Source organism: Labeo rohita, chromosome 13 (genome assembly GCF_022985175.1).
Source record: "Labeo rohita strain BAU-BD-2019 chromosome 13, IGBB_LRoh.1.0, whole genome shotgun sequence".
Lineage (NCBI taxonomy): Eukaryota > Metazoa > Chordata > Actinopteri > Cypriniformes > Cyprinidae > Labeo > Labeo rohita.
The window spans coordinates 12,017,797-12,041,851 of NC_066881.1; the positions used below are offsets into that span (position 1 = coordinate 12,017,797).

Here is a 24,055-nt window from a genome sequence, read left to right on the forward strand (position 1 = left end):
GGAGATTACACTGTGTGCACTCCAAGCTATCACAAACTTTTTTTGTTCTTTTGTAGCATGCGATAAAAGCTAACAAGAACCGAAGTCTACACAGGACACTTCATGGCTAAAGTGCCAGGGAACTTTTTAATGGACAGGAGCAAACGCACCTGCAGGGTAGAGAGAGCGAGGGAGTCACTTTGATCAAGTCTAAGAGAGTTAACGCATCCCTCTAGACATCAACACTGATGAGGTCAGAATTTAAGGGCACTTCAGTTCTGCTCATCCCAAAGCTCTGGGCCAACACCGTTTGTTCTCAATCTCCAATAGGATTGAAGAGCAGAAAATGCTCAAATAGCACAGCACTCCGGATTGGCTGGAGGGCCCCTCCAAAAATATGAAGGCTGATTGGTTGTTGCTAAGCAGTGGGCATTGTGAGAATGAATGAGGATACTACACGGGTCCCGCCCAGCCAAAAGAGTGATTGAGGGAACGAAAAAAAAAACTAAGAGAATATGAGGGAGAGAGAGAGAGAGAGAGAGAGAGAGAGAGAGAGAGAGAGAGAGAGAGAGAGAGAGAGAGAGAGAGATAATAAAGGAAGAATAACAAATCCCATTTTCTGGATGAGATCAAAGAGTAAGTGTATTCCACAGGCTGTTTAACCTCAGGAAAAATAAAAAGGGAACAAGAGACTAAAATAGAAGAAAAAGCGCTTGAGAAAAAAAAAAATGTAAAACTAAATTGAAAAAAAAAAATTCAACAGTTTGTCTGACACCAATTCAATTGTGTAGATTATATTAGAACATAAACTGCATAAAAAGTGCCATGAGATGTAATTAACGTCAATCATTAATTTTGTGATAATGAAGTATTCTAGTAATACACTAAAACTGAACTTTCACTGTTGTACTCTCTAGTTGACATTGTGTTTTTGTATTTTGTATTCATTTCACTTTAATATCTGTACATTTTTAATTACTTTTTATTGCATTTTACTGTACTTGCATATCCGCACTTTCTACACTGTTTAAGTACTTCAGTCACATGACGTTTTCCACTCATCCAGTATATGAATAAATGAATAAAAAAAAAGCACCTATATAATGTTAATGATATACTAAAAGACAATAAATGCACCACTATTTTCAGCGAAAGACATAATGAGGAAGTATTACAAAGAACACAAATGTCGGCATGAAAACTGTGAGAGAAGCTTCAATTTATCTCACAGCCTTTTAAAAGTGTGCCTAAAAGCTCACCCGTTTGCCTCTCTCAACATTATTCTTGTCATGCTGTTTAACACACTTAGCACTTTACACACAAACAGATCCTTAAGTGCGCTTCCACACACCTGTGATCCCTCCCTCTCGCTCTCACTTACTCTCTCAGAGGAAGTCAAGAGATTCTCAACTCAGACCTGATGTAAACAGACTGCATGGAAGAAGAAAAAAAAAAAAAAAAAAGAAACAACTAGGGTATCTGAGGGGTTTGGTCCAATCACAGGAGGCTTTCCTCCTTCCTCAGCCAATCAGAGCTTAGATGCATTTCTGCACTTTCAATCAGAAACCACTCCTTTAAAAAACACCAGCCAATGGACATAAAAAGCCCGCTGTAACCATGCCACGGCGAGCAGCTCTTATCAGCCAAGTGTGAGTTAGCAAGTACCACTGCAAATCACACACACGCACAATAGGGGCATGGGGAGCACGTGGCCAAGTTGTGAAAACAGAGGCACACCCCTGCGGAGAAGCCGCAGAATTCATGACAGGCTAACAGAGTAAAGTACTTTGTGGAGACACAATTGGACAACATGCAGAAACCTGATACAGCAATTAGTACAACAATGTGATTCAAGAAGAAATTAAAAACCTGTCATTCTTTACAGTCCCCTTTCTTTTTTCTGTGGAACACAAAAGGCGATGTTTCAAAAAACATCTAGGCTGCTATTTTTCATATGGTGAGAATGAATAGGGACTGAGGAGTTTGTGTCAAGTTCCAAAAAGAAACATCCATACACTTTCTTCTCAGGGTGCAGCCACATTTATATTTGTAAATTGGAATTAAAGAGACAGCTCACCTAAAAATCAATATTCTGTAATTAATTTTTCACCCTCATGTCATTCCAAACCTGCAAGACCTTCGTTAATCTTTAGAACACATATTAAGATATTTTTGATAAATTTCAAGAGTTTTCTATTTGTTCCGAAGATGAACAAGGTCTTACGGGTTTGAAACGACATGAGGGTGAGTAATGACAGAACTTTCATTTTTGGGTGAACTACACTCTTAAAAATAAAGGTTCTTTTTTGGCATCAATGGATCTATGAAGAACCTTGAACATCCATGGAACATGCACAAAAGGTTCTTTATAGTCAAAAAAGGTTCTTTAGATTTTTAAAAGTTTGAAGAACTTTAAGTATGTAAAGTTGACCATTATAAATCTACTTGGTTTGGAAGTAAGCAGTGTTTCATCCAGTACTACACTTGCTAATGTGATGGCACCTTTGATCTTCTGAACTCAAACGAAAGCTTTATGAGAGGAACAGACTGAACATAATTTATTGACTTAAATGTTAACACTGACTCTCAATCTAATATCTCCTTTTAGCTCTGTAGAAACAAAAAAAAAAAAAATTATTATCGCACAAGTTTGCATGAAATAAGGCTGTAGCTTGAAAACAACCAGATCATATCGTTTTTTGTTTGGTTGTTAATAATTAAGCACCACAGCAAGAGACAGGTGGGAAATAAATAAATAAACAAACAAACCTCACCTTTGATTAAAAAAAAATAATGATAAAAAATAAATAAAAATCTAAAAGTTGGCCTTACATTATTAAAAAGCTTTTAATAATTAACTGAAAAGTAAAGAGACTTAAAACCAACTCCAAATATTGCACATGCATTTTATCTGTATAAAGTGTAGAATCTGCTGAACAAAAGTCTCCAAAAACACCATTTAGAAGGGGCATCTCTTAAAAAGGACTACAAAGACACCACTGACTTCCCAAAGTGAAAGGGATTTTCTGCTTAAGTGAGCACACAATAAAATATAGCACTGCAGTAGCATGCAGAGCTCGGTATGGAGCGTTACACAAAGCGCTCGGCAATGCATTTCAAGGTACCATCTTCCCCAAGCAACATCCGCAGTACACAAACACCATGTCCATAACCATATATCTCACTAGAGAAAGGAGAGAAGAAAAAAAAAAAAAAAAAAAAAAAAAAACTCACTAGACCATTCAATCGTTCAGTTGCACACACACCACAAGGAAAAAGTGCAGTCTGTGCATTACTTGTTGAATGCGCAGTGGATCACAAAACTGTATGACAATGCATGTGCTGAATGTATGGAGAAAATAAAGATGATCTGAATAACAAAAAAAAAAAAAAACAGCATTTAAAGAGATAGCTGACCCAAAAAGATTCATTCAACATCTTTCCGAACATGTATGCATTTTAATCTTCTGCAGAGAGAAATTATGAAAAATGATGAGACTCAAAATATTTTGGTCACCATTGACTTCTATTGTATACAACACAAGAGACTTTTCTCAAAATATTTTATTTTCCAAAAAAAAAGGGGGTGGAATGAGATGAGAGTTGCGCAAACAAATCTAATTTTGGGGTGAACTGTGACTTTAAAGCTAAGAAAGTTGCATTCATTCTAACATTGTATTTATGGGGGTCTCCTTCATCATGCAGAGGTTTTCTCTATGTATTGATTAAAGCATTTACCCAGTGTGTCTGAGTGTGTGTGAGTGTGTGTGAATGCTTAATCTGTCCTCTGACTCCATGTCACGTTCTGACACGCCCAAGCTGCTATCACCATGCAGAACTATAAGCGCTTCTGCCATCTCAATTGACCTTGCTAAATCCGTCCCATCCTGCAGAAACACTGCAATTACACAAAAAAAGCCAAAACTACTTAATTCCAAAACTAAAAATAACAAATCACACCTGTATAATTTGATAAGCTCCAACATTCACAGTGAAAAAAAGAAACAACATGCATGATGCATCATAATCCTGCGCAACAAATCACAGGAAAACACGAAAGGCACATGTCACACAAACTAATTCCATCAAGCACAAGTCCCTGTCATTTCACTGCTCTTTAACTCTCATCATCTTCCTCCTGTTTCTATCTCTCTAATGTGCGCGGTGCGGAGAAATCAAAACTCTGTCACATGGCGCTGCTCGCTTCCTATTGGACGAGTCCTGGCCTTGATCTAGGTGGCTGATTTGTTGTTGCTAAGCAGTGAGGAACCAAACTACAGGAAAGCTGAAGTCCTGACTACAGGGTCCTAGCGCCTTCGGTTTTGGGTCTCGATGTCCCCCCCTTTACTTTCTCCCTCCTCGTCTCCCAAATCTCTCCCTCTGCCACACCTCTCCCATCTTCCCACCCATTGCTGCAGTGCAGTAAGGTGTGTCCTCTGCAATGAATGAAGAAACGGCTTAAAAGAATCAAACCATAAACAGAGCAAAAATCAATCAACTCCAGAGTAAAGCGTCACCACATGGCTAAGAGTAACAAGACCGAATCGACTGCCGTACAAAATGTGCCATCCGTGATTTTAATGTGAGATATTTTAAGTGCTCATCCGTGTAAAAAAAGTTTCAATCGAACACGCCAAGTTTGCTTCTGATTATAAGATGATAAAGTCTTATCGCAAAGCGATGAACTTCACTCCAAATCATATAAAACGAATCTGACAGTCTCTCGCTAGTTATCTAACCATCAAGTCAGACAAAAAAAAAAAAAAGCTCACAACAACAAGCGCACGAACTCTACCCTTTCCTGCTCTCTCTCTCTCTCTCTCTCCCAACTCAAATTCTGAGCACTTTTTCCTTCCAATCGTCTAATTGGCCAACAAGTTTGCCAGCTCAGCTCTTCTGATTGGCTGTTGCTAAGCAGTAGGCAGTTGGAGCTAGACGTCTGGCAGAGTTTGCACCAGGCAGTGGAGAAGCGGCATCACCGTGAGTGTGTATTTGTGTGTGTGTGTGTGTGTGTGTGTAGGGCACCTCGAGCGAAGTGTTCCTTCCAAAAGGTCCCTCAGGAATCACCAGCAGTCCAAAAATACACACACCGAGGCAAAGCTGAGCTACATTAGTCTATAGGCCATACCTGGATCATGTTTGCCAATGGAACCACCAAACACATAAGCACCACAAACTAATTTAGTTATGTGTATATTCAAACACCAATTGTGTTGGCTAGTCTTTGCTCTAACAGCAGTGTCTGGTTGGTTGGTTCATCTGGAAGATCTTTACAACATGTTGTTTTGTTTTTTCTTCGTCCAGCATCACTAGACTTAACGGACTGAGTAAGCTGATGAGAGCATCTTTAACACAAGTGTTCCCCGCAATCTTTGCTTTTGTTGTGAGTAGATCTCTCCAGGGTTAGACTCCCATTTGCCAGTCGACCATGCTGTGCAACACATAAAACTGTCCCAGGAGAACACCATCCCCCAGTAAAGCTGTTCCATGTTACGGGGAAGGCCTGAGGGTGTTGATTATCACCGGCGTGTTAAAAAGCGAGCACAAAGGTCTGGTTCTTGCGTTCTTGCATTCATGCATTATCAAAGCCAAGCTCTTGTTTGTTTATTTATACGTGATTGACGGTTGCTTGAATGATGTACATAAATGCATGAGATGGTTTGATATTGAGGATCATGTAGAGGTGTGAGCGGGTGTTTTATCTTGGCAGCAGGTGTGAAGGCAGCTGCTCCTCTCACCCCTGTAGAGATACCGAACCAATGCAGTGTTAAACACACTACACACTATTCCCTCGAGTGTGCATGACACATATAACTATGCCACCAGAAACAAAGACCGGCCCCTCCTTCCAGTGATATATGACTACTGTCAAGACAAAGTCCCAGGAACTTCATATTAAAGCACCAGCGCTGTGTGCTTCAGCGCAAGTGGTGTTTAAAACTGGATTTCCAGCAGGCAATTCATACGCACAGATAAAGCATCATTGCACTGATCATTTGCAACAGAACATGTAGTGCACGGAAAGGTGACATTCGTATAAACCCCAACTACATTTTTTTTATTGGGTAAATCATTTTGTGGTTTTGTTTGTGGTTTTTTCCGTGCACTTACAGTTGCAAAAAGCACGCATTATATTTTTAGCAATTTCCTCTATTACCTGCGATATGAATCTTCTCTTCTTTAGAATGCAAATATGTGATGAGGTGACTGTACTTTTTAACACTAGCAGCCTTTTCAATATCCAACGGAGGTGGTCCATCAGTCTTGAGTGCCATTCAGGTGTACAGTTAACAGCTTCTAAGCTGCTATCAGCAATACAAGAGCAAGTGCATGTCTCATTCATTCGAAGATGTTTGGAATTTTGAGTTGAGTTTTTGTGAACACTGAATTCCTTGGCATATAAGGAAAAAAAACAAAAACAAAAACAAAACAAAAAAATGATCGTATGACAAAAAACGTACCTGTGGGAACCTTTTCGCAAGATGCAAAATAAGTACCAATACAACTGCAGTTTCCAATAGAAATGAACACTAGAGGTGGTAAAATAGCAAGAACTTGTAATCTTTTTCGTACCCAGTTAAGATTACAGCTTCATATGTTTCGCTTTCCCCGACGTAACAAGCTTGGTTGGTAGATCAGCCGGCACAGAACTGGATTAGGATGTGGAATCTTCGGGTACGAATCCTGTGAAAAATGATTCACAGTGAAAGAGCTGAAAGATCGAAGATCGAAAAACAAGCTAAAGCGGCATGCTTGTGATTGCGTTTTTACATAACATTTGCTTTTTTTCTGTACTATCGGGTAGGTTTAGGTGTACTACAGATGGTAAATTATTTTAAAACGCAACAGAGAATTAGAGTTCAATTACGTTCATCTATTCTGGGGGGGGGGGGGAACAAAACAAAGCAAAACAAAAAAAAAAAAAAACATTCTTTTAGTGCCCCTCAGTAGACATTTCACATCGAATTGATCAAGAAAAGTACATGGCGGTATGTATTTGCATCTTGCGAAAACGTTCCCACAGGTAGGTTTTTCATCATGAGATCAGGTTGGAAAAAAATAAAAAATAAATAAAAAAATACTACATTTCTCTGATACATGTCTTCATTTATGTTCCACGAAATAAAGTCTCAAGAATTTTCATTTTTGAGTAAACTATCCCTTTATATTAAAAGCTCAAAAGCAAAACCTGCATTTTTTGTGCAGGTGCATGTCTCATTCATTCATAATTTTGCACAAAAATGGCACATTTTGCTTTTGAACTTTTAATATAAATATCATTTAACCAAAAATGAAACTTCTTGAGACTTTCTGACACAAACACTGTTTGGTTAATAACATCTTTGCATTTCACAGAAGAATAAAAGGTGTACAGGTTTGGAAGATCATGAGTAAATGATAATTTTCAGGTGAACCATCCCTAATATCTCGCACCTCCAGATTTAGAAACAGTTTTTACCCAACAGCCATATGCAAATAGAATTCTTTCCCTGTTTTTCTTCACAGTTATCCTTACAATTTTAAAAGAATGGACTGTGCCACATTACTGCAATGAAATGCACAAGTCACTTTAACATTGGTCTTTTAGTTGTTTTTTTTTTTTTTTTATTTATATGCGTGTTTTTTATGAGTGTAAATTGTAGATGAATATAGTTACATCTTTATGAGAGAGATGCAATTCTGTTGTATGATACACGCAATGACAGTAAAGGTATTTTATTCTATTCTAATATCGCTTATATATCAAAAGCAAAATCAGCATTTTCATGCAAAATTAATTCCCCTAAAGTTAAAAAAAAATTTAACAGAAAAATAAACTAAAATACAAAAAAAAAATATATATATATATATATATATTATATGCATAGATATAATATTTTATTTTAAAAAGAACAATATAATAGAATATTAGCACAAAAAAAAAATATATATATATATATAACAGACACCTGGCACATAATTAAAAAACATTTTATTGATATCTATTGATATATATATATATATATATATATATATATATATATATATACAAAAATACACAAGATATCAATAAAAGGTTTTTTAATTATGTGCCAGGTGTCTGTTTCAACACTTCCTGAACATGACAACCATAAACCTCAACTCTATACATAGCAGTTTTCTGATGTAACAGAACTGTTCATCTTTTGCCTTCAAAGGTTTTCGAAAAATCCTGAGCACTGGCAAACCGTATCCACCCTAAAATTCGTCGCTGTAACTCATGTTTGGGTTTTCTGCTCCTTCTCATGTTATTTCCATCTTTGGAGCACAGTCTGTTCTAGGTACTTTCCTGCATTGTTGCTTTCCTATTTTACTTCTTTTTGTAAAGCCTGAATCTGTAATTCTCAGGACCAGACTCTGGTCGTGCCAACTTGTGCTTGTTTAGGAAAAATCCTCCATGAATGGGTGCGCCACACGTCGATGTGACAGCATGTCGATGGTGAGAGAAGGTGTGACAGATTTTTTACTGCAGTGGAGCAGATCAGGTGTACTCAACGATATTATCAGGTCCTGTGACATTTGTAGAACCAACATCTCCACCCAAAACAATATCCAGCTTCAGGTAAAGGAAAAACTTGACAGTTATTAAAGGGAGGGGAGAACATTCACCTTAAAGCACCTTAAAAGTTTAATCAAAATAATGGGTTAAAAACCAAACAAACTAAAGCACCAAAACAGTTTCAATTAGTTTTAACGCAAGACCCCCGACCTTACCATTAACCTATTCGACATTGATTCTCTCTAAGGCGGGGCAGATGGCTAGGATGCGCCAACACAGCTGATATCAAAGTCTGCAGAGCAGAAGGACTAATTCCCGCCACAAACAAAAACAAAACATCCGGAAAGTTGGAGCACGCGTCTGGGCGCGGGGAGACGCGTCTGTAGTTGCGCGCTGAGCGGCGGCTGAAAGTGCGTCAGCGCAGCCTCCGCTGCCTCCAGAGACCGCAGTCTATTGACAGACACCAGCTTGTAATAACTATAGTGTAAATAATAAATAAACATATATTTCTTATACACAACTATAAAAACGGCATTGCTAATGTTACAAGTTCAAAAGCCGTCTCTTCTTTAATGTCACCGCGAACTGACCCTTTTTGGCATCTTTAAGTGTGTTTACAAACAATATTGGAGTCAGACTCAGTCAGGCTGACATGCATCTCACGCCCACACTCAACACTGCAGCAGTTCTCAAGACAGAAACAGCCTCCTCAGACTGCGATAGCAGTCAAACAAGTTTGAAACTCCAGAAAACAGTTCTGTTTATATAACATAAGGCAGTATATAAGGTGCTCTTTAAGGTCACAAACACACTTATCCCATAGAGTGCAATAGGTGAGATAAGCGTTGTGCACTCGCTCCGCGACTGCTGTCAGTCATCTGAATCTCCATAGTAACAGACAAATTCCCAACTTATCAAGATTTTGCGTACAGCCTAAACTAAAAGAAGACGTATTATAAATGACAACGTCAAGACCATCTATGATGATCTGTTGTCACGCGGATTTAATTTGGTACTGTAAATATTTGCACATATTTATTCCCTCTTCTTGGCCCAGCAGGGAGAGGTCGACTGCTGCAAACATCCGCCCATCGAACTCCAGCTCAGCTGCCCTACGCAAACTTCACTGAAGTTGAATAAGACAACTGAAAGCCGCGTGACAACCTAAAAAGCGTGTCACGCCCATACAAGCTGAAAAACTTCTGCCATGACTCGGTGGAAAACTACCTACCTCCGCTGCTTGTGGAAGTTTGAGTCGCTGTCTCCGGACGGCTCTTCGCTCTCCCCGGTCGAGCCGTACTCGTCGTCCTCTACGGTTACTTCTCCGATGCCATGGGCTCCTCCGACGCTGTCCAGTGGCCGTTCCATGACGGCGGCATGTTCCGCCGTCTCGGTGTTCGCCGTCGGAGCCACTTCGAGTTCTCTCTCCGAGAGAGACTGACTTTGCAAAGTAGCCGTTAACGTTCTCAAAACAAGCAGCAGCAGCAGGGATGTGCACACGTTTCCAAACTGAAACCCCCTTTCCATTGGGACAAGTGGCACATGAGTAGTTAGGCAATCACATACCAAAGTAAAGTGAATTTAAAAACTAGTCTATAAAAGGCGTTTCAAAATTAAACTCGTAAGCTATTAGATCGCTTTCAGTTGTCCCCTCTTAACGTAAACATGTACTCAACAGCACCATGTTATTCCCTTTATACTTGACGTCCGCCTTGCCGTGGAAACGTCAAGCCCCGCCCCGTCTCCAAACGCCTATTGGCTGCGCTTGGAAGCAAATCCCTGCAGTGTGTGCTGATTGGTGCTAGCGCTTGTCAATCTTCACTGCTCGTCTACTAAGCAGATTTTGATTGCGTCCGACAACTGTCTTTTACAGTGCAGTCTGTTGACGTGGTCGGCCCTCTAGCCCCTTCAGTCCATTGGGCGCTATTCTTGTCAATCACAAATATAGGCGGGACTAAAGGCAGCCTAGAAAGGGTATGGCCGTCTTCTTAAGTGTATTATTGGCTAGACCGTAGAGTTTTAGCCTATAAAATAGTAGTGTTGGCTCTAACGTGTTTCATTGGTATGTTTACGGAAGCCGCGAAAGTAGTCTAGTCAACTCATTGGTCTGATACGCTGTCAATCAAAATAATCTCTACAGTATTTTCTAACGGAGGGGCGTTGTTAGTTCGTTCTGAACGAAACTTGATTGGGTGAAAAGTACAAGGATGGAAGTAACGACGTGGCCGTTTGTTTGCGGATAAAAAGTGAGGTCATGTTTGACAGTTTTGTTTCCGGGACTTTTGGTATGAAAAGTGTGATGTGCTCGACCTTTGCAAATATACCAACTTGTAGTAGCTTCAGTGCTGTCTTTTAATTTAATTTTATCATTACGTCACTTATTGAGTTGTAATTGTAGCCTAACAATCATAACACTTGTAAAATAATGCATTTACAAAATTTAGAAAACGTCTGCATTCCTGTTCACTGTGTTTACTTTTTGTAGTCATAAAGACTGGATACTGCGTAATGTATATGGCGCCCTCTTGTGGTTTGTTAAATTATCTTTTTTACGTAACTACGCCATACTGGTCAAAATGAAAAAAGCAAAATAACTAACCAAATAGTTTATAGTTGATTGGTCCAGTTTTAATATTGAATTTCAGTCTGGAGCACAACAAATGAAAACCTCAGTATCACAGTAAAACTGGTCAAACACAAGCTGGTTTTTAAGTTAGTACCCTATCCAAAAATCACAGTGACCTCTGTGAAGTTTTCATTAACAACTGAAAGATCAATACACGTACAGAAGATAAGGCTTTCAACTGCGGCACCAACTCACTGCTGCCTTCATCCCTCAACAGCACTGCGTTTGTGGCCACTGGCACATCGAAAAATTATACAAAAACAAAATCGATATCAAAAGCAGAGTGGCATTTCACAACTTCAAATAGTGTATTTTGTCCAGGGGCAGAATGCTCTGAAATGATTGATCACTGAGCTAAACTAACCACTGTTTGCTGGCAAAGGCCACTAGTTCTGCTTGAGGTTTCACGTTGGAGCGTCTGAGAAAACCTGTCATCATCAAACGAAACCGATTCAAAATGATCATACAAACCCACAGAAACAATACTAACAATGGAATTTGAGTGAGAAAAGCAGCATGCATTTGCAAGGCTAGCAACTATGCTGTGTGGAAATATACATTTATGGAGGCACAGACGCAAGCCACAATATTCATACATTTGTACAGATGCCTATGTAAGACAACATTCATGGCTACGTAAAGAAGCACAAAAGGCAAACTGACACTGTAGATGTCAAGTATAGACAGTCGCTAACAAACTCCGGCCCAGCGTAAGCAGAACTGTCCAGAGGAACACAGGAATATCTGAAAGGTCTGAAAATCTAAGGTTGCTTTGTTGTGTAAAAATCGATATTTCGTGTGTACAGCAGCATGAGAGGTACTGATCAGACATGTCATGGAATCTGTAACAGAAAATAAAAGAACCTGTAGGGAAAGAGCTGCCAGAGTCTGTGTATTTGAACGGCACTTGAGGTGTGCAGGCTGGTCTATCGCAAGAGCAGAGGAAGGATCTTTTTAGTTGATAGGAGGGTCTCTAGTCTTAACACTCCCATCCTCCATACCGAAGTACACCCGCTCAGCCATTTCCACAAACAAACCCGTCTCAACCACACCTTTACAGAAAGAGAGAAATTAATTTGTGCTTAGGAATACATGCACTGCTGTTCAATGGTTTACAGATGGAAATAAATATTTTAGAAATAAATATTTTATTTAGCAAAGGCACTTATATTGATCAAAAGTCCCAAAAAAGATGGTAAATATTTATAAAATTTTATAAAAAAAAAAAAAAAAATTAAATGCTGTGCTTTTAAACTTTTAAAACATCAAAGAATCTTAAAAAAAAAAAAAATATATATATATATATATATATATATATATATATATATATATTAAGCAGCACAACTGTTTTCAACATTGATAAGAAGACATTAGACAGACATTCATTCATTGGAATATCTAAGAAGTGGAGTAATGCTGCTGAAAATTCAGCTTTGCCATTACAGGAATAAATTACATTTTACAGAATATAATTATATAGAAATCAGTTATTTTAAGTTGTTATAATATTTCACAGTATTACTGTTTTTACTGTATTTTTGATCAAATAAATGCCACCTTGGTCAGCAGAACATCTGCAGTCTACAAAGAAAAGAAAGATGTTCATCTGTACTGACCTGGGATCATCTTGATGGCTGTGTTGACCTCTTTCCAGTTCTGTGCATGCTCAAACTTCCAATCCAGGATAAAGTTACTGTTATCAGTAACCACTGGACCCTAAAGTTAAAAAATTATAAAGAAAAATCATCATAGACGCCCACTACTTAAAGGAGAAGTCCACTTCCAGAACTACAATTCACACATAATTTATTCAACTCCTTTGTCAAAGATGTTCATGTCTTTTTGTCTTCAGTCGTAAAGAAATTGTTTTTTGAGGAAAGCATTTCAGGATTTCTCTCTATATAATGGACTTCATTGATGCCCCGATTTTGAACTTCCAAAATCTAGTTTAAATGCTTCAAAGGGCTCTGAATGATCCCAGGAAGACAGGTTTTATCTAGCAAAATGATCCGTCATTTTTCTTAAGGAAAAAAAAAAAAAAAAAAAAAAAAAAAAAAAAAAAGTATACTTTTTAAGCACAAAAGCTTGTGTAGCACATGCTCTAGGATGCACGTTCACGACGCTACATACTATTGAATCAGGTCAAAAGGTCACGCAGAACACAGGCGGAACTACAGACCCAGTGTTTACAAAGCGAACGTGCAAAGACTAAGAAAGTGCAAGTAAGTCAAACGCTGTTTACGAACAAAAAGGTACAGCAATGTCGGACGATTCTGAAGTTGAAAGAGAAAATAAGATGGAGTTTTTCGCCATACTCTACACAGATGATGAACTTCGTCATGATTCGTAGTAGTGATGGGAAGTTCGGATCATTTTACTGACTCGGACCTTTAAGTCTCATTCAGCAAAATGAACAAATCTTTTTGTGTAATTTTGTTCATTTTTGCAAAATATAATTAAAATGTTACGTGTTACTTCCCCTAACACATCTACTGCTTACACAAACGTTGATCACACTACAAACAAGACAAAACTATAATGATATAAGAAACAGAAAAGATTAATTCATTGTTTACCTGAGTCTTTAGTCTATGATTAGCTCACCTCTTATCTGAAAAGTTTTCGGGTACGACTCGAAAACCCACAGACTCGAAACAGGTGAACTAATTCCAGCGCAGAACCTAATAGGATGTTGTGCCTTCAAGAATGACCCATCACTAATTCATAGCATTGTGGACGCGCATCCCAGAGCCTGTACTACAAGAGCTTTTGTGCTTAAAAAGTATACAAATTTTCGAAAAAAAAAACACTCGTTTCGCTAGATAAGACCCTTCTTTCTCGACTGGGATTGTTAGAGCCCTTTGAAGCTGCATTTAAACTACATTTTGGAAGTTCAAAGTCGGGGCACCAATGAAGTCCATTATATGGAGAAAAATCCTGAAATGTTTTCCTCAAAACCATAATTTCCTTACGACTGAAGACAGAAAGACATGAACATCTTGGATGACAAGGGGGTGAGTAAATTTTATGTAAATTGTTGTTCTGGAAGTGGACTTCTCCTTTAAAGAAATGATTACGAGGAAGTACAAGGAACACTGCTACTTTCTAGGAAAATGAAGATAAGATTTTAGAAGGAAAAAAAAAAAAAGTCAAGGGAGCATGTCAAAAAAATAATACCCAAAATCGTGCAGAAAACACAGATGTAATGACTTAGTTCTCCTCCAAAAGTTTCCATTAATAGCTGTGAATTTAAAGGTGACACATAATGAAAATCTGACTTTTTTTGTTTTTTTTTGTTTAAGTGCTATAAATGGGTCTCTGGGGCATCTATTAACCCAGAAAACGTGAAAAAGAACAACCCAGTAATTTAATTTTTGGTAAGCAAAGTTCAAGTTTGTGAAAAAACGAGCCGCTCAGATTTCATAGGCAGGGGATCTTATTATAATATTACCGCCCCTTAATCTACACATTTCCACACATAGTGCCGCCACTGTGTTTTCGCAAACGACAATGGCGTACTAGTTCTGATGCTATGGCGAAAGTGAGCAAAGCATGCTAACTCTTCTGTCGTTGGCTGCACAGATGAGCACAGAACACTATTTAGAGTCCCAGCCTCAGAGGAGACGAGAGCAGTGAATTCATTGATTTATTTACTGTATATTACGCTGCTGCCATACAGATCTAATATAAACATGCCGTGCGACAGCTGCTTTCTGTGCGTGTGCTTCGTATGTGTGTGCTTAGAAAACCATATGTCAGAATTTTTAACTGATATGGCTTTAAAACACATGATTTCAGTGCGACAGACATTACATTTAAACCAAACATACGTTTTTTAGCATAGTTTTCGAGGTACAAGCTGTAATGGCACAGCCCCATTCTGGAAAAGGAGGCATTTTTAAAATTATACAATAAATGATTTGTGGAATATTTTAAGCTGAAACTTAACAGACACATTCAGGGAACACCTGAGACTTATATTACATCTTGTAAAAAGGGGTATAATATGTCTCCTTTAACTAATGTTAAAATAATTTACTAATAAGCACTTTTTCCATCCAACAAGTCAAAGTCAACAAATTGTAACATAAACTGGCACTAAATATCACTAAGAAAAGGGCACTGAATATAATAATTTTCATATTCAATAAATTACTTGCGCTTCAGAGCGAGCAGATGAAACACAATAATTGCAATCATTGCTTTCGAAGATGATGCCTGCTGTTTGGTAACGCAGTCGTGTAATAGAGTTCTGGGAGGCAATTATACAGAAATATTTTGACGACAGACTTTGCTCATGCATTTTAGAAGGACCATAACAACATTTCAGATGCTGTGCAGCATGATCGGTCCACTGGTTAGTCAGGTTACGCTGTCCCATAGCGCAAAGTCACAGGACTTTTGTGATGTGCATGGAGGAATTTATTTTTTTGCATTAACCCTTTTTTGCACAAGTCAAAAACCACCTCAAGTGAGCATACAAACTGATATCACTAGATGAAATTTGATAAAAAAAAGTTATGTCAAATAAATGTTTTATATATAATGTAATAGAAAGTATAACATAATAAGCAGTCAAAATAAGAACATTCAAAATATTAATAACACTGTAATTCAAGACTCTTACAGCTTTATTGACTGCCATCCTCAGCACAGCCTCTCCTCCAAAGCGCCGAGCAATGGCTCTGGACACAGGCACATACGCCATAGGAATGACCTCCACCGGCACACCTTTCTTCCACTGCTGCCCCAAGGCCTTCGAGTCCTTTCTACCCACACAGGCAATAAAATGACATCACACAAACACTTCCAGTGGAAGACACCCTTACATAATTACAGCAATCACAGGCTGGATTATGATGAAACATAACCACTGTTTCACTACATGCAGTGATCAGCAGTCTGATCAGCAGTAATTATGGGAGACTAAATATATACCAAATATTGTAACTCAAACAATAGAGCACAGTGCTAGCAACGCAGTGAGCTGATTTCCCAGGAAATGCATGAAATGAAGTCACTTTGGATAAAAACATCTGTCTGACACCACATACAAACCTATAGTCTGCGATGACAATGAAGTGTTTGGCACAACCAGCCACAATCTTCTCCTGGGCTAAACATCCTCTATTTTGAGGGAGGAAAAGAAAAGGACATGACACTAGATCAGATGACACCTCAAGCGTTTCACACAAATGAAAATGAAAGGAAATATAAAAAAACACTTGAATTAAACAGATTTTCCAATCATACCCTCCTCCTTTAATCAGCGTCAAAGCAGCATCAACCTCATCAGCTCCATCAATCGCTACATCCAGCTAAAAGACAATAAAAGAAAGTACAAAATGAGGATTTTTAAAGGAAAATGTTGGAGGATTTCGATATAGGCCACGAGGAGACTGGTTTTCCTTAACTGTGAACAAAACTTGGTTCACGCCAGAGATTGCGTTACGCAAACGTCATCCGCTGGAGTGCCACTCTCTCATGAACATGCATGCGACAGTTACTAGAAGCTAGAGATTATGGGTTATACATTTTTAAATATGGATATTATTCTTACACAAACTCATCGATTCAGAAGGTCTTTATTAACCACCCAGAGCTGTGTGGAGCACTTTTTTTATGATGGATGGATGCGCTGTATTGGACTTTAAGATCTTAACACCCATTCACTGCCATTATAAAAAAAAAAAAAAAACTGGAAGAGCCAGGAGATTTTTTAAAGGAGAAGTCCACTTCCAGAACAACAATTTACAAATAATTTACTCACCCCTTGTCATCCAAGATGTTCATGTCTTTCTGTCTTCAGTCGTAAAGAAATTATGGTTTTTGAGGAAAACATTTCCTCAGAATGTTTCAGGATTTTTCTTCATATAATGGACTTCAATTGTGCCCCCGATTTTGAACTTCCAAAATGTAGTTTAAACGCAGCTTCAAAAGGCTCTAAACGATCCCAGCCAGGGAAGAAGGGTCTTATCTAGCGAAACGATCAGTCATTTTTTTTTCAAAAAAAAAAAAAAAATTGTGTATACTTTTTAAGCACAAAAGCTCATGTAGCACAGGCTCTGGAATGCACGTTCTTGAATGATTCGTTCATTTTGAACGGATCTTCAATGTGACTCGGGAAGAACGAGTCGTCTCAGGGAGTGATTCATTCAGTCACACATTCGCAACATCCTATTAGGTTCTGTGCTGGAATTAGTCCACTTGTTTTGAGTCTTTGGGTTTTTCGAGTCGTTCGTTCATCTTATCGGGCTGTCATGTGATGAACTTCCTAACACTACTACAAATCACGTTTAAGTTCATCGTCTGTGTACTCCAGCTCAAAAAGGTAGAGAACGACAAAAAAATCCATCTCATTTTCTCCTACAACTTCAGAATCGTCCGACATCGTTGTAGCTTTTTGTTTGTAAGCAGCGTTCGACTTACTTGCTCTTTGTTAGTCTTTGTGCATTCGCTTTGTAAACACTGGGTCTGTAGTTCCACGTGACCTTTCGACGTGATTCAATAGTACGTAGTGTCGTGAACGCGGATCTCAGAGCCTGTGCTACACGAGCTAGATAAGACCCTTCTTCCTTGGCTGGGATCGTTTAGAGCCTTCTGAAGCTGCATTTAAACTACATTTTGGAAGTTCAAAATCGGAGGCACATTATATGAAGAAATGTTTTCCTCAAAAACCATAATTTCTTTACGACTGAAGACAGAAAGACATGAACATCTTGGATGACAAGGGGGTGAGTAAATTGTTTGTAAACTGTTGTTCTGGAAGTGGAGTTCTCCTTTAATATAACTCTAATTGTATTTGTCTGAAAGGGAAAAAAAAAAAGCCATATACACCAAGGATGGCTTGAGGCTGAGTAAATCAGGTAATTTTCATTTTTTGGGTGAACTATCACTTTAAGTTGTCTAAATCATCTTTTTTTTACTTTTCTATTGTCTTCCTGAAGCTGCTATATTGAACACTGCAATTCACTCAATCCAGCTGCCTGTTTTCATGCCGTCTCTGCCCAAACTCACCTCAGGATGTCTGTCTAAATCAGACAGAGTGAGACCATGCTGCAGAATCAGCTGACGGGCCTGGATAAACACAATTCAAATCTGTTAGTTATAAAATTCAGGAGTTTTCTAGTGTTATAGCTCAAAATAAATGAATACTAACCTGGAATGATGTAGGAACACACACAATATTCAGCTTCTCCTGTCTGACCCTCTCAGCTAGAATGAAAACATCATCCTTTAGCAATTATCATGATTGAGAGGATGAGTAGATAATATTAGATTAAATGTCTTACCCAACCTGTCCACAGCATAGACTATAGTTGAGCCACTGCCGACACCAACTACCTGATTATTCTGAAAGAGAAATGAGCAGGCAAATTTTATTGCATAGGCATAACCACACAAAACACTCACACAGATAATTTACTCACCCCAATCACGTTCATGTCTTTCTCTCCTCAGTTGATAAGAAACTATGTTTTTTTGAAGTTCCAACTTCAAAATAGTCCTACATCGCTGTTTTACCTGATTTGTAAAAGCCGTTTGATCTTCTTTGCATTTTCACTTTGTAAACAGTGGGTTGGTACTTCTGCAGCGATGTATTTTGAAGTTGGAGGAAAAAATGAGATGGGAGTTTTTCGACATTCCCTAACTGCACTGACCCGGATTACACAGAGTTTGCATGCGCATCGCACAGAATAGACAAGACGAGCATTTGAGGTTAAAAAGTATATAAACTGTCGATTTGTTTAGAAAATAACTGATCATTTCATTAGATAAGCCCCTTATTTAGAGCCATCTGAAGCTGCATTTTGGAAGTTCAAACTTGGGAGCACCATTGAAGTCCACTATATGGAGATACTTCCCGAAATGTTTTCCTTAAGAAACATAGTTTCTTTACAACTGAAGAAAGACACAAACATCTTGGACGACAAGGGGGGGTGAGTAAATTATCTGTAAATTTTTGTTCTGGAAGTGAACTTCTCCTTTAAAGCAAACACAACATTCATAATAAGACCCAAATTCATTATTTCTTTCTACAAAGGGTCAGTAAAAAGAGGCCCTTAACTGTCAGGAAATATTCCTGCAGCTCAAACAGTAAAGCAAAGCGCTTGCAACACCAAGGTCATGAGTTTGATATGTTGAGAAAGCTGATTAAACCAAGTTTTAAGAGAGCAGTTTTACGTTCATTTTCAATGAAGTATATAATTTACACATAAAAATAGCATTTTTGTATTTAAACATGTTACTAAACATATCTAACACACTTTTAAGCAGAAAAGTGACTATTGTTTTGGAAATACCACCACAGTAATGCCACTAAAGGTAGTCTGTTTTTTGCAAAAGTCTGAGGTTTGAAGAGGCCAAAGTTCAAATTGCTGGTCGTCTTTGTACCACTGACTGAATCACTCAACTGACCCCCAATTTATTATTTATAGTACACACAGACAGCACCCTTAGCTATTTCCAAACATGCTAATCGCTAAAGGTTTAATTTGAGCAGAATTAGCACCTTATATCACCTAGTTTACTGTATGTTTAAAGAAACCCGCTGCGTAAATATACACAACTGATCTACCCTCGCTTACTTAAGTTACTAGCGTACTTCACTACAATCTAACATGTAGCATCCCAGCTAGCATGAATACAGCTGAAGTGTCGCAGCGGATACTCACTACATACTGTAAGTTAACTGTTAAAGCAGTTAGCCACAGCAAATACAAAACACCAGTGCTGCAAGTCGGTTGAAGCGTAACATTAATTTAATAACATCGATATGCATCGTGTTCGCTACGCATGTTTAGTCACGCCTCCTAAAGTGTTTACTGCGCCTGTTTATCAAACTATTGTAACTGGTGGAAATGTGTAGCAGCGAAGGTAAATACATAATCTCACCTGTATGTGGTTGTCCACAGCAGCAAAAGCTGCCAGCTTTTTGGCCTCTTCAGCCATGAGAGTGCCGTGGTGCCGCCTGCTGCCGTTACACACGTGTTTGCCCGACAGAGAGAGGAGGAGAGATCTGCTGCTGATCACTGCAAACTCAGCCCACCTCCGCGGCCTCATCACACAGCGCGTCCACGAACAACACAACGAAATGCTTGCCACACTAGTAGCATACGTGCACGAGCAGAGTGATATTACAGAAGCTTAACTTAATGGAGAGTAAACGAGATGTTAAAGGACGCTTAAAATAACAGCTGTCAGATAAGGAGTCAGGTGTTTTCGTAACAGGCGTTTGTTGTTGGACCCAGCGACAGAGCGTCCGATTTCGTAACGAATCATTCTGTTGAGTCGGATCTTTTCACTGAATCACCGACTGAATCTAGAATCGTCTCTCTCGGTCATGTCCGATTTGCAATGAGCCGAGTGAAGTGAACCGAGGATTTTAGTGATTTGGTGAGAAGGTTACCTTAATAACTGGATAGAAAAAATATCACAAATTACAAATTGTATAACTTTCTGAAGACTACTGGGATTTTGAACGAATAACACATACACACACACACACACATGTTGTGTTTACATGTTTTATGGGGACATTCCATAGGCGTAATGGGTTTTATACTGTACAAATCATATTTTCTATCGCCCTACACCTACCCTACACCTAAACCTAGCCCTCACAGGAGACTGTGCACACTTTTACTTTCTCAAAAAAACTCATTCTGCATGATTTATAAGCTTGTTTCCTCATGGGGACCTCACAAATGTGGTCCCCATAACGTGATAAATACCAGGTGCGCACACACACACACCTAGCCCTCACAGAAAAGATGTTTGCATCGCGACACCTTCAGATAAACATCATTTACTATTTTTAAACATTTTTTAACATTGTGGGGACTGCAGGCCGGTCCCCACAATGTCAAAAATTTCAGGTTTTACTGTCCTTGTGGGTACATTTGGTCCCCTCTATGTAGCAAAAACAAGTACACACACACACACACACACACACATTAGGCATACTTTATTTTTAATATATGACATTTATAGCATTTTATTAACACTATCCACATCTAGCTGAAAGATAACATTTAAAACATATTTTAAGGCAGAAAAAATAAAATTAAAATAAAACACAATAAACACGTGTGTGCAATTTGTTGTAATGTTTATCAGTGTTGGGGCGTAACTAGTTATGTAATTTAATTACAAATGAACATATACTGTAATCTGTTACTGAGAAAATGTGTATTTAAATCTTGATATTTTAATCTGCTGTGTACAAACATCTGACAGACGTCTGTAAGATGTCAGTTTTACATATTCTAAATCATAAACATCTTAAAGACATCTAATAGACTTATATTTGACATCTGACAGGAAACGTCCTATAGATGTATTGCAGATGAGCAAACACACTAAAAAACACATCTTCCAAATAACTAAAAAAAAATGACAATGCCAGATGTCTAAACAACGTTAAAATTTGGTTGAAAAGTTAAAGGTGAAAAGAGGTATTTCTTAGGCCTAATTTCAACTGTGAACTCATGGTTATATTTATTTTTCATATTCATAATTACTAAAATAAGAGAATTCACATAAGAGTACTAAAACATTTATTGACACATTAAATACATCTTTCACACACACAAAAAACACTTTCCTGATCACATCTTCAGCCTGCATTTGATCAAACATACTGTAAAGACAGTCTCTGTGATGTATGTGTGCTATCAGGGGTTACATTTGAATATTTTCACACAGATACACATTTGACTGATTTCTTTCCCAAATTGCATTGATTGCTATACCTTATGAAACACCAATGTTTTTTTTTTTTTTTTTTTAAGAGTTTAGAACACAGAATAGGGCACATGCATATTTAATAGGCTAACTGTTTTATTTCCTGTTTGCTTTTCTGTATATGCTTTATTTTTTAAGACTAACTGTTTTTTCCAAAGCACTGTTATATGTCAATGTTTCCTGTCATAGCTATGTTACAGTATCATTGCTATTAAACTGTATCTTTAAATATGAATTTAACCTTAGAACAATCTGTAAGTAAAAAGGTGCTAAAGTCTGATTGTGTGGTGGATGTGCTTTAAAATTAAATTATTACAATCTTAATTCAAGTGATGAAGGCTTTTTAAAAGCCTGTCAGTAATAATGTTGAGTACAGCCACTCTGAATCGTTATTTGAACCACTTAATTGAAACGAACTGTTCAAAGGAACCGATTCGCGGGAATGAATCATATGTCCTATCAATAGGGGTTGTAATGCTGTTGATAACTATACTTAACATGACCAGCAGAGGGCAGTTAATGCCTACATTTTAACCTACAAAAAAAAGTTTATAAATATAGAGGGTTTGCACTTATGGCACAATTTGGTCAGTTACCCGGATGCGCGGCCATATTGGCGGTACTCGGATGTAAACATCAGTGTGGATTGCTTGTATAATGTACTACTGAATAAATAGTTCTGCTAATTTATGCTGTCTAAACCACAGAAAAAACGTGTGGAAGCTGCTAAATTATCTAGAGAAAAACTTGGTAAGTAGGAAAGGGTGCAATATTTTGACAAACTAAAGTTAATAGGTGGTAAAGATACGCACAAGCAGTATTAATTAAGATATTAGCCTAATATTTCACCAATATTTGACCGGAAATGATAAGAACATGAATGTTGCCAAGATTCTTGCCCTGGAAATCTTGGTTCAGCTTGGCCAAACACAAACAGTCCTGTTTTTTTTTTTTTTTTTTGCACTCTTCTCCTTGATTTGTCAACTTTTGTCAGTCTGTAGTACTACAAATGTTTTTCCCAGTCTGACTGATTAATACAGCCCAAAACTTGACAATAATTGACAGTTTTCAGCAGCAATAATTAGCGAAATATGCAAGTTTGTTTACATTCCATGCTGCCATGTGTCATGAAAACACTCTTGCCAACTTTTAAGTTCAACTTGGAGTGAGATTTTTTATTTATTTTTTTTGGAGTGGGGGTTGGGTTGGAGGGAGGGGTGGCAATCTCGATTCCATATCTATTTATGTGTATATACTGTACATATAAGGGGATAAAAATGCAGCTGAATGCCTTTTTAGCAACATTTTACACTTGGTTTTAAATTCAGTATTTGCTTGCATTCATTGTGTGTTAACATTACAAAAGGATGAAAGTTATTAACTTTTTAAATTTCACATTTAAAAATAGAGTGTTTAATCATTTCAAAATATTTATTCAAATGAAAAACTTAAAAATATGTAAGCAGGTATAACCTGCAATATTCTAGATATATTTAGTAAAGAGCCATACAGGTACCTAGTGGGTAAACCATGGCATTACAAATATTTTTTTTGTTCTGAACACAAATCTAATTTGCTTCTTTGCATTGGAGTTTAAAACCCTTTTCTCTATTTAACCTAAAATACTACACTAATTGTAATATAAGTAATATATATATATATATATATATATATATATATTACTTGTATATATGTATATATGATCTCCTTAAAATATTAAAGAAATATTATTGAACTAAAATATAGAACATGCATGGTCACATAAGTAAGCAAAACCTGAGGGTAACCCTTATGAATACTAAACCATGGTTTTATTATAGTAAAAGTGTAGTAACCATGTTTTTTGGTGCATTGATTACTATTTGTATAACCATAGTTTTACTACAAATACCATGGTAGCAAGACCATGGTTAATTTGTGGTTACCATGGTTTAACTATAGTAACCATGGATTTTTTTTTTTTTTGTAATAAAACCATGTTTAATTTTCGTAAAGGTTGCCTCTCCATCACTCTCCATGATAAAATTATACTGTAAATGACATCGACATAAAAAAAAGCTGTCAATACCTGTATATTGAAGCTGTCTTCTCTATCCTACTTAAACACATTCAAATATACTGTCAACGCTGGTTTGTTTGCGGAGCTCCGTGAATCACGTGACCACGTATTAAAACTTACAACATTT

The 24,055-nt window shown here is 37.7% G+C and overlaps 2 protein-coding genes across 3 annotated transcripts in view; both read right to left on the reverse strand.

Moving 5' to 3' along the window:
• eif2ak3 (eukaryotic translation initiation factor 2-alpha kinase 3) overlaps positions 1-10,225 on the reverse strand; it is a 35,036-nt gene extending 24,811 nt beyond the window's left edge. For both annotated transcript variants that reach the window (XM_051126230.1, XM_051126229.1), the window contains exon 1: positions 9,729-10,225. In XM_051126230.1, coding sequence (XP_050982187.1) covers positions 9,729-10,024 — 296 coding nt within the window. In that variant the 5' untranslated portion in view covers positions 10,025-10,225. The remainder of the gene's footprint in view (positions 1-9,728) is intronic.
• Positions 10,226-11,103: 878 nt separating this feature from the next.
• rpia (ribose 5-phosphate isomerase A (ribose 5-phosphate epimerase)) lies at positions 11,104-20,384 on the reverse strand. The gene is made up of 9 exons (XM_051126500.1): positions 20,019-20,384; positions 18,416-18,476; positions 18,283-18,338; positions 18,141-18,200; positions 16,377-16,441; positions 16,182-16,250; positions 15,751-15,892; positions 12,740-12,839; positions 11,104-12,175 (listed from the first exon to the last, which is right to left on the reverse strand). The coding sequence occupies exons 1-9, from the start codon at positions 20,184-20,186 to the stop codon at positions 12,078-12,080; spliced, it is 819 nt and encodes a 272-aa protein (XP_050982457.1). The 5' UTR covers positions 20,187-20,384; the 3' UTR covers positions 11,104-12,077.
• Positions 20,385-24,055: the final 3,671 nt, after the last annotated feature.

What these genes read in the sequence shown, in the direction of transcription:
- rpia (XM_051126500.1), bottom strand. Translation starts at nt 20,186, where the DNA reads ATGAGGCCGCGGAGGTGGGCTGAGTTTGCAGTGATCAGCAGCAGATCT. An exon ending in CTATGCTGTGGACAGGTTGG is followed by an intron (nt 18,339 to 18,415) that starts GTAAGACATTTA and finishes TTTTCATTCTAG; the next exon opens with CTGAGAGGGTCAGACAGGAG. An exon ending in GTGTTCCTACATCATTCCAG is followed by an intron (nt 18,201 to 18,282) that starts GTTAGTATTCAT and finishes GTGTTTATCCAG; the next exon opens with GCCCGTCAGCTGATTCTGCA.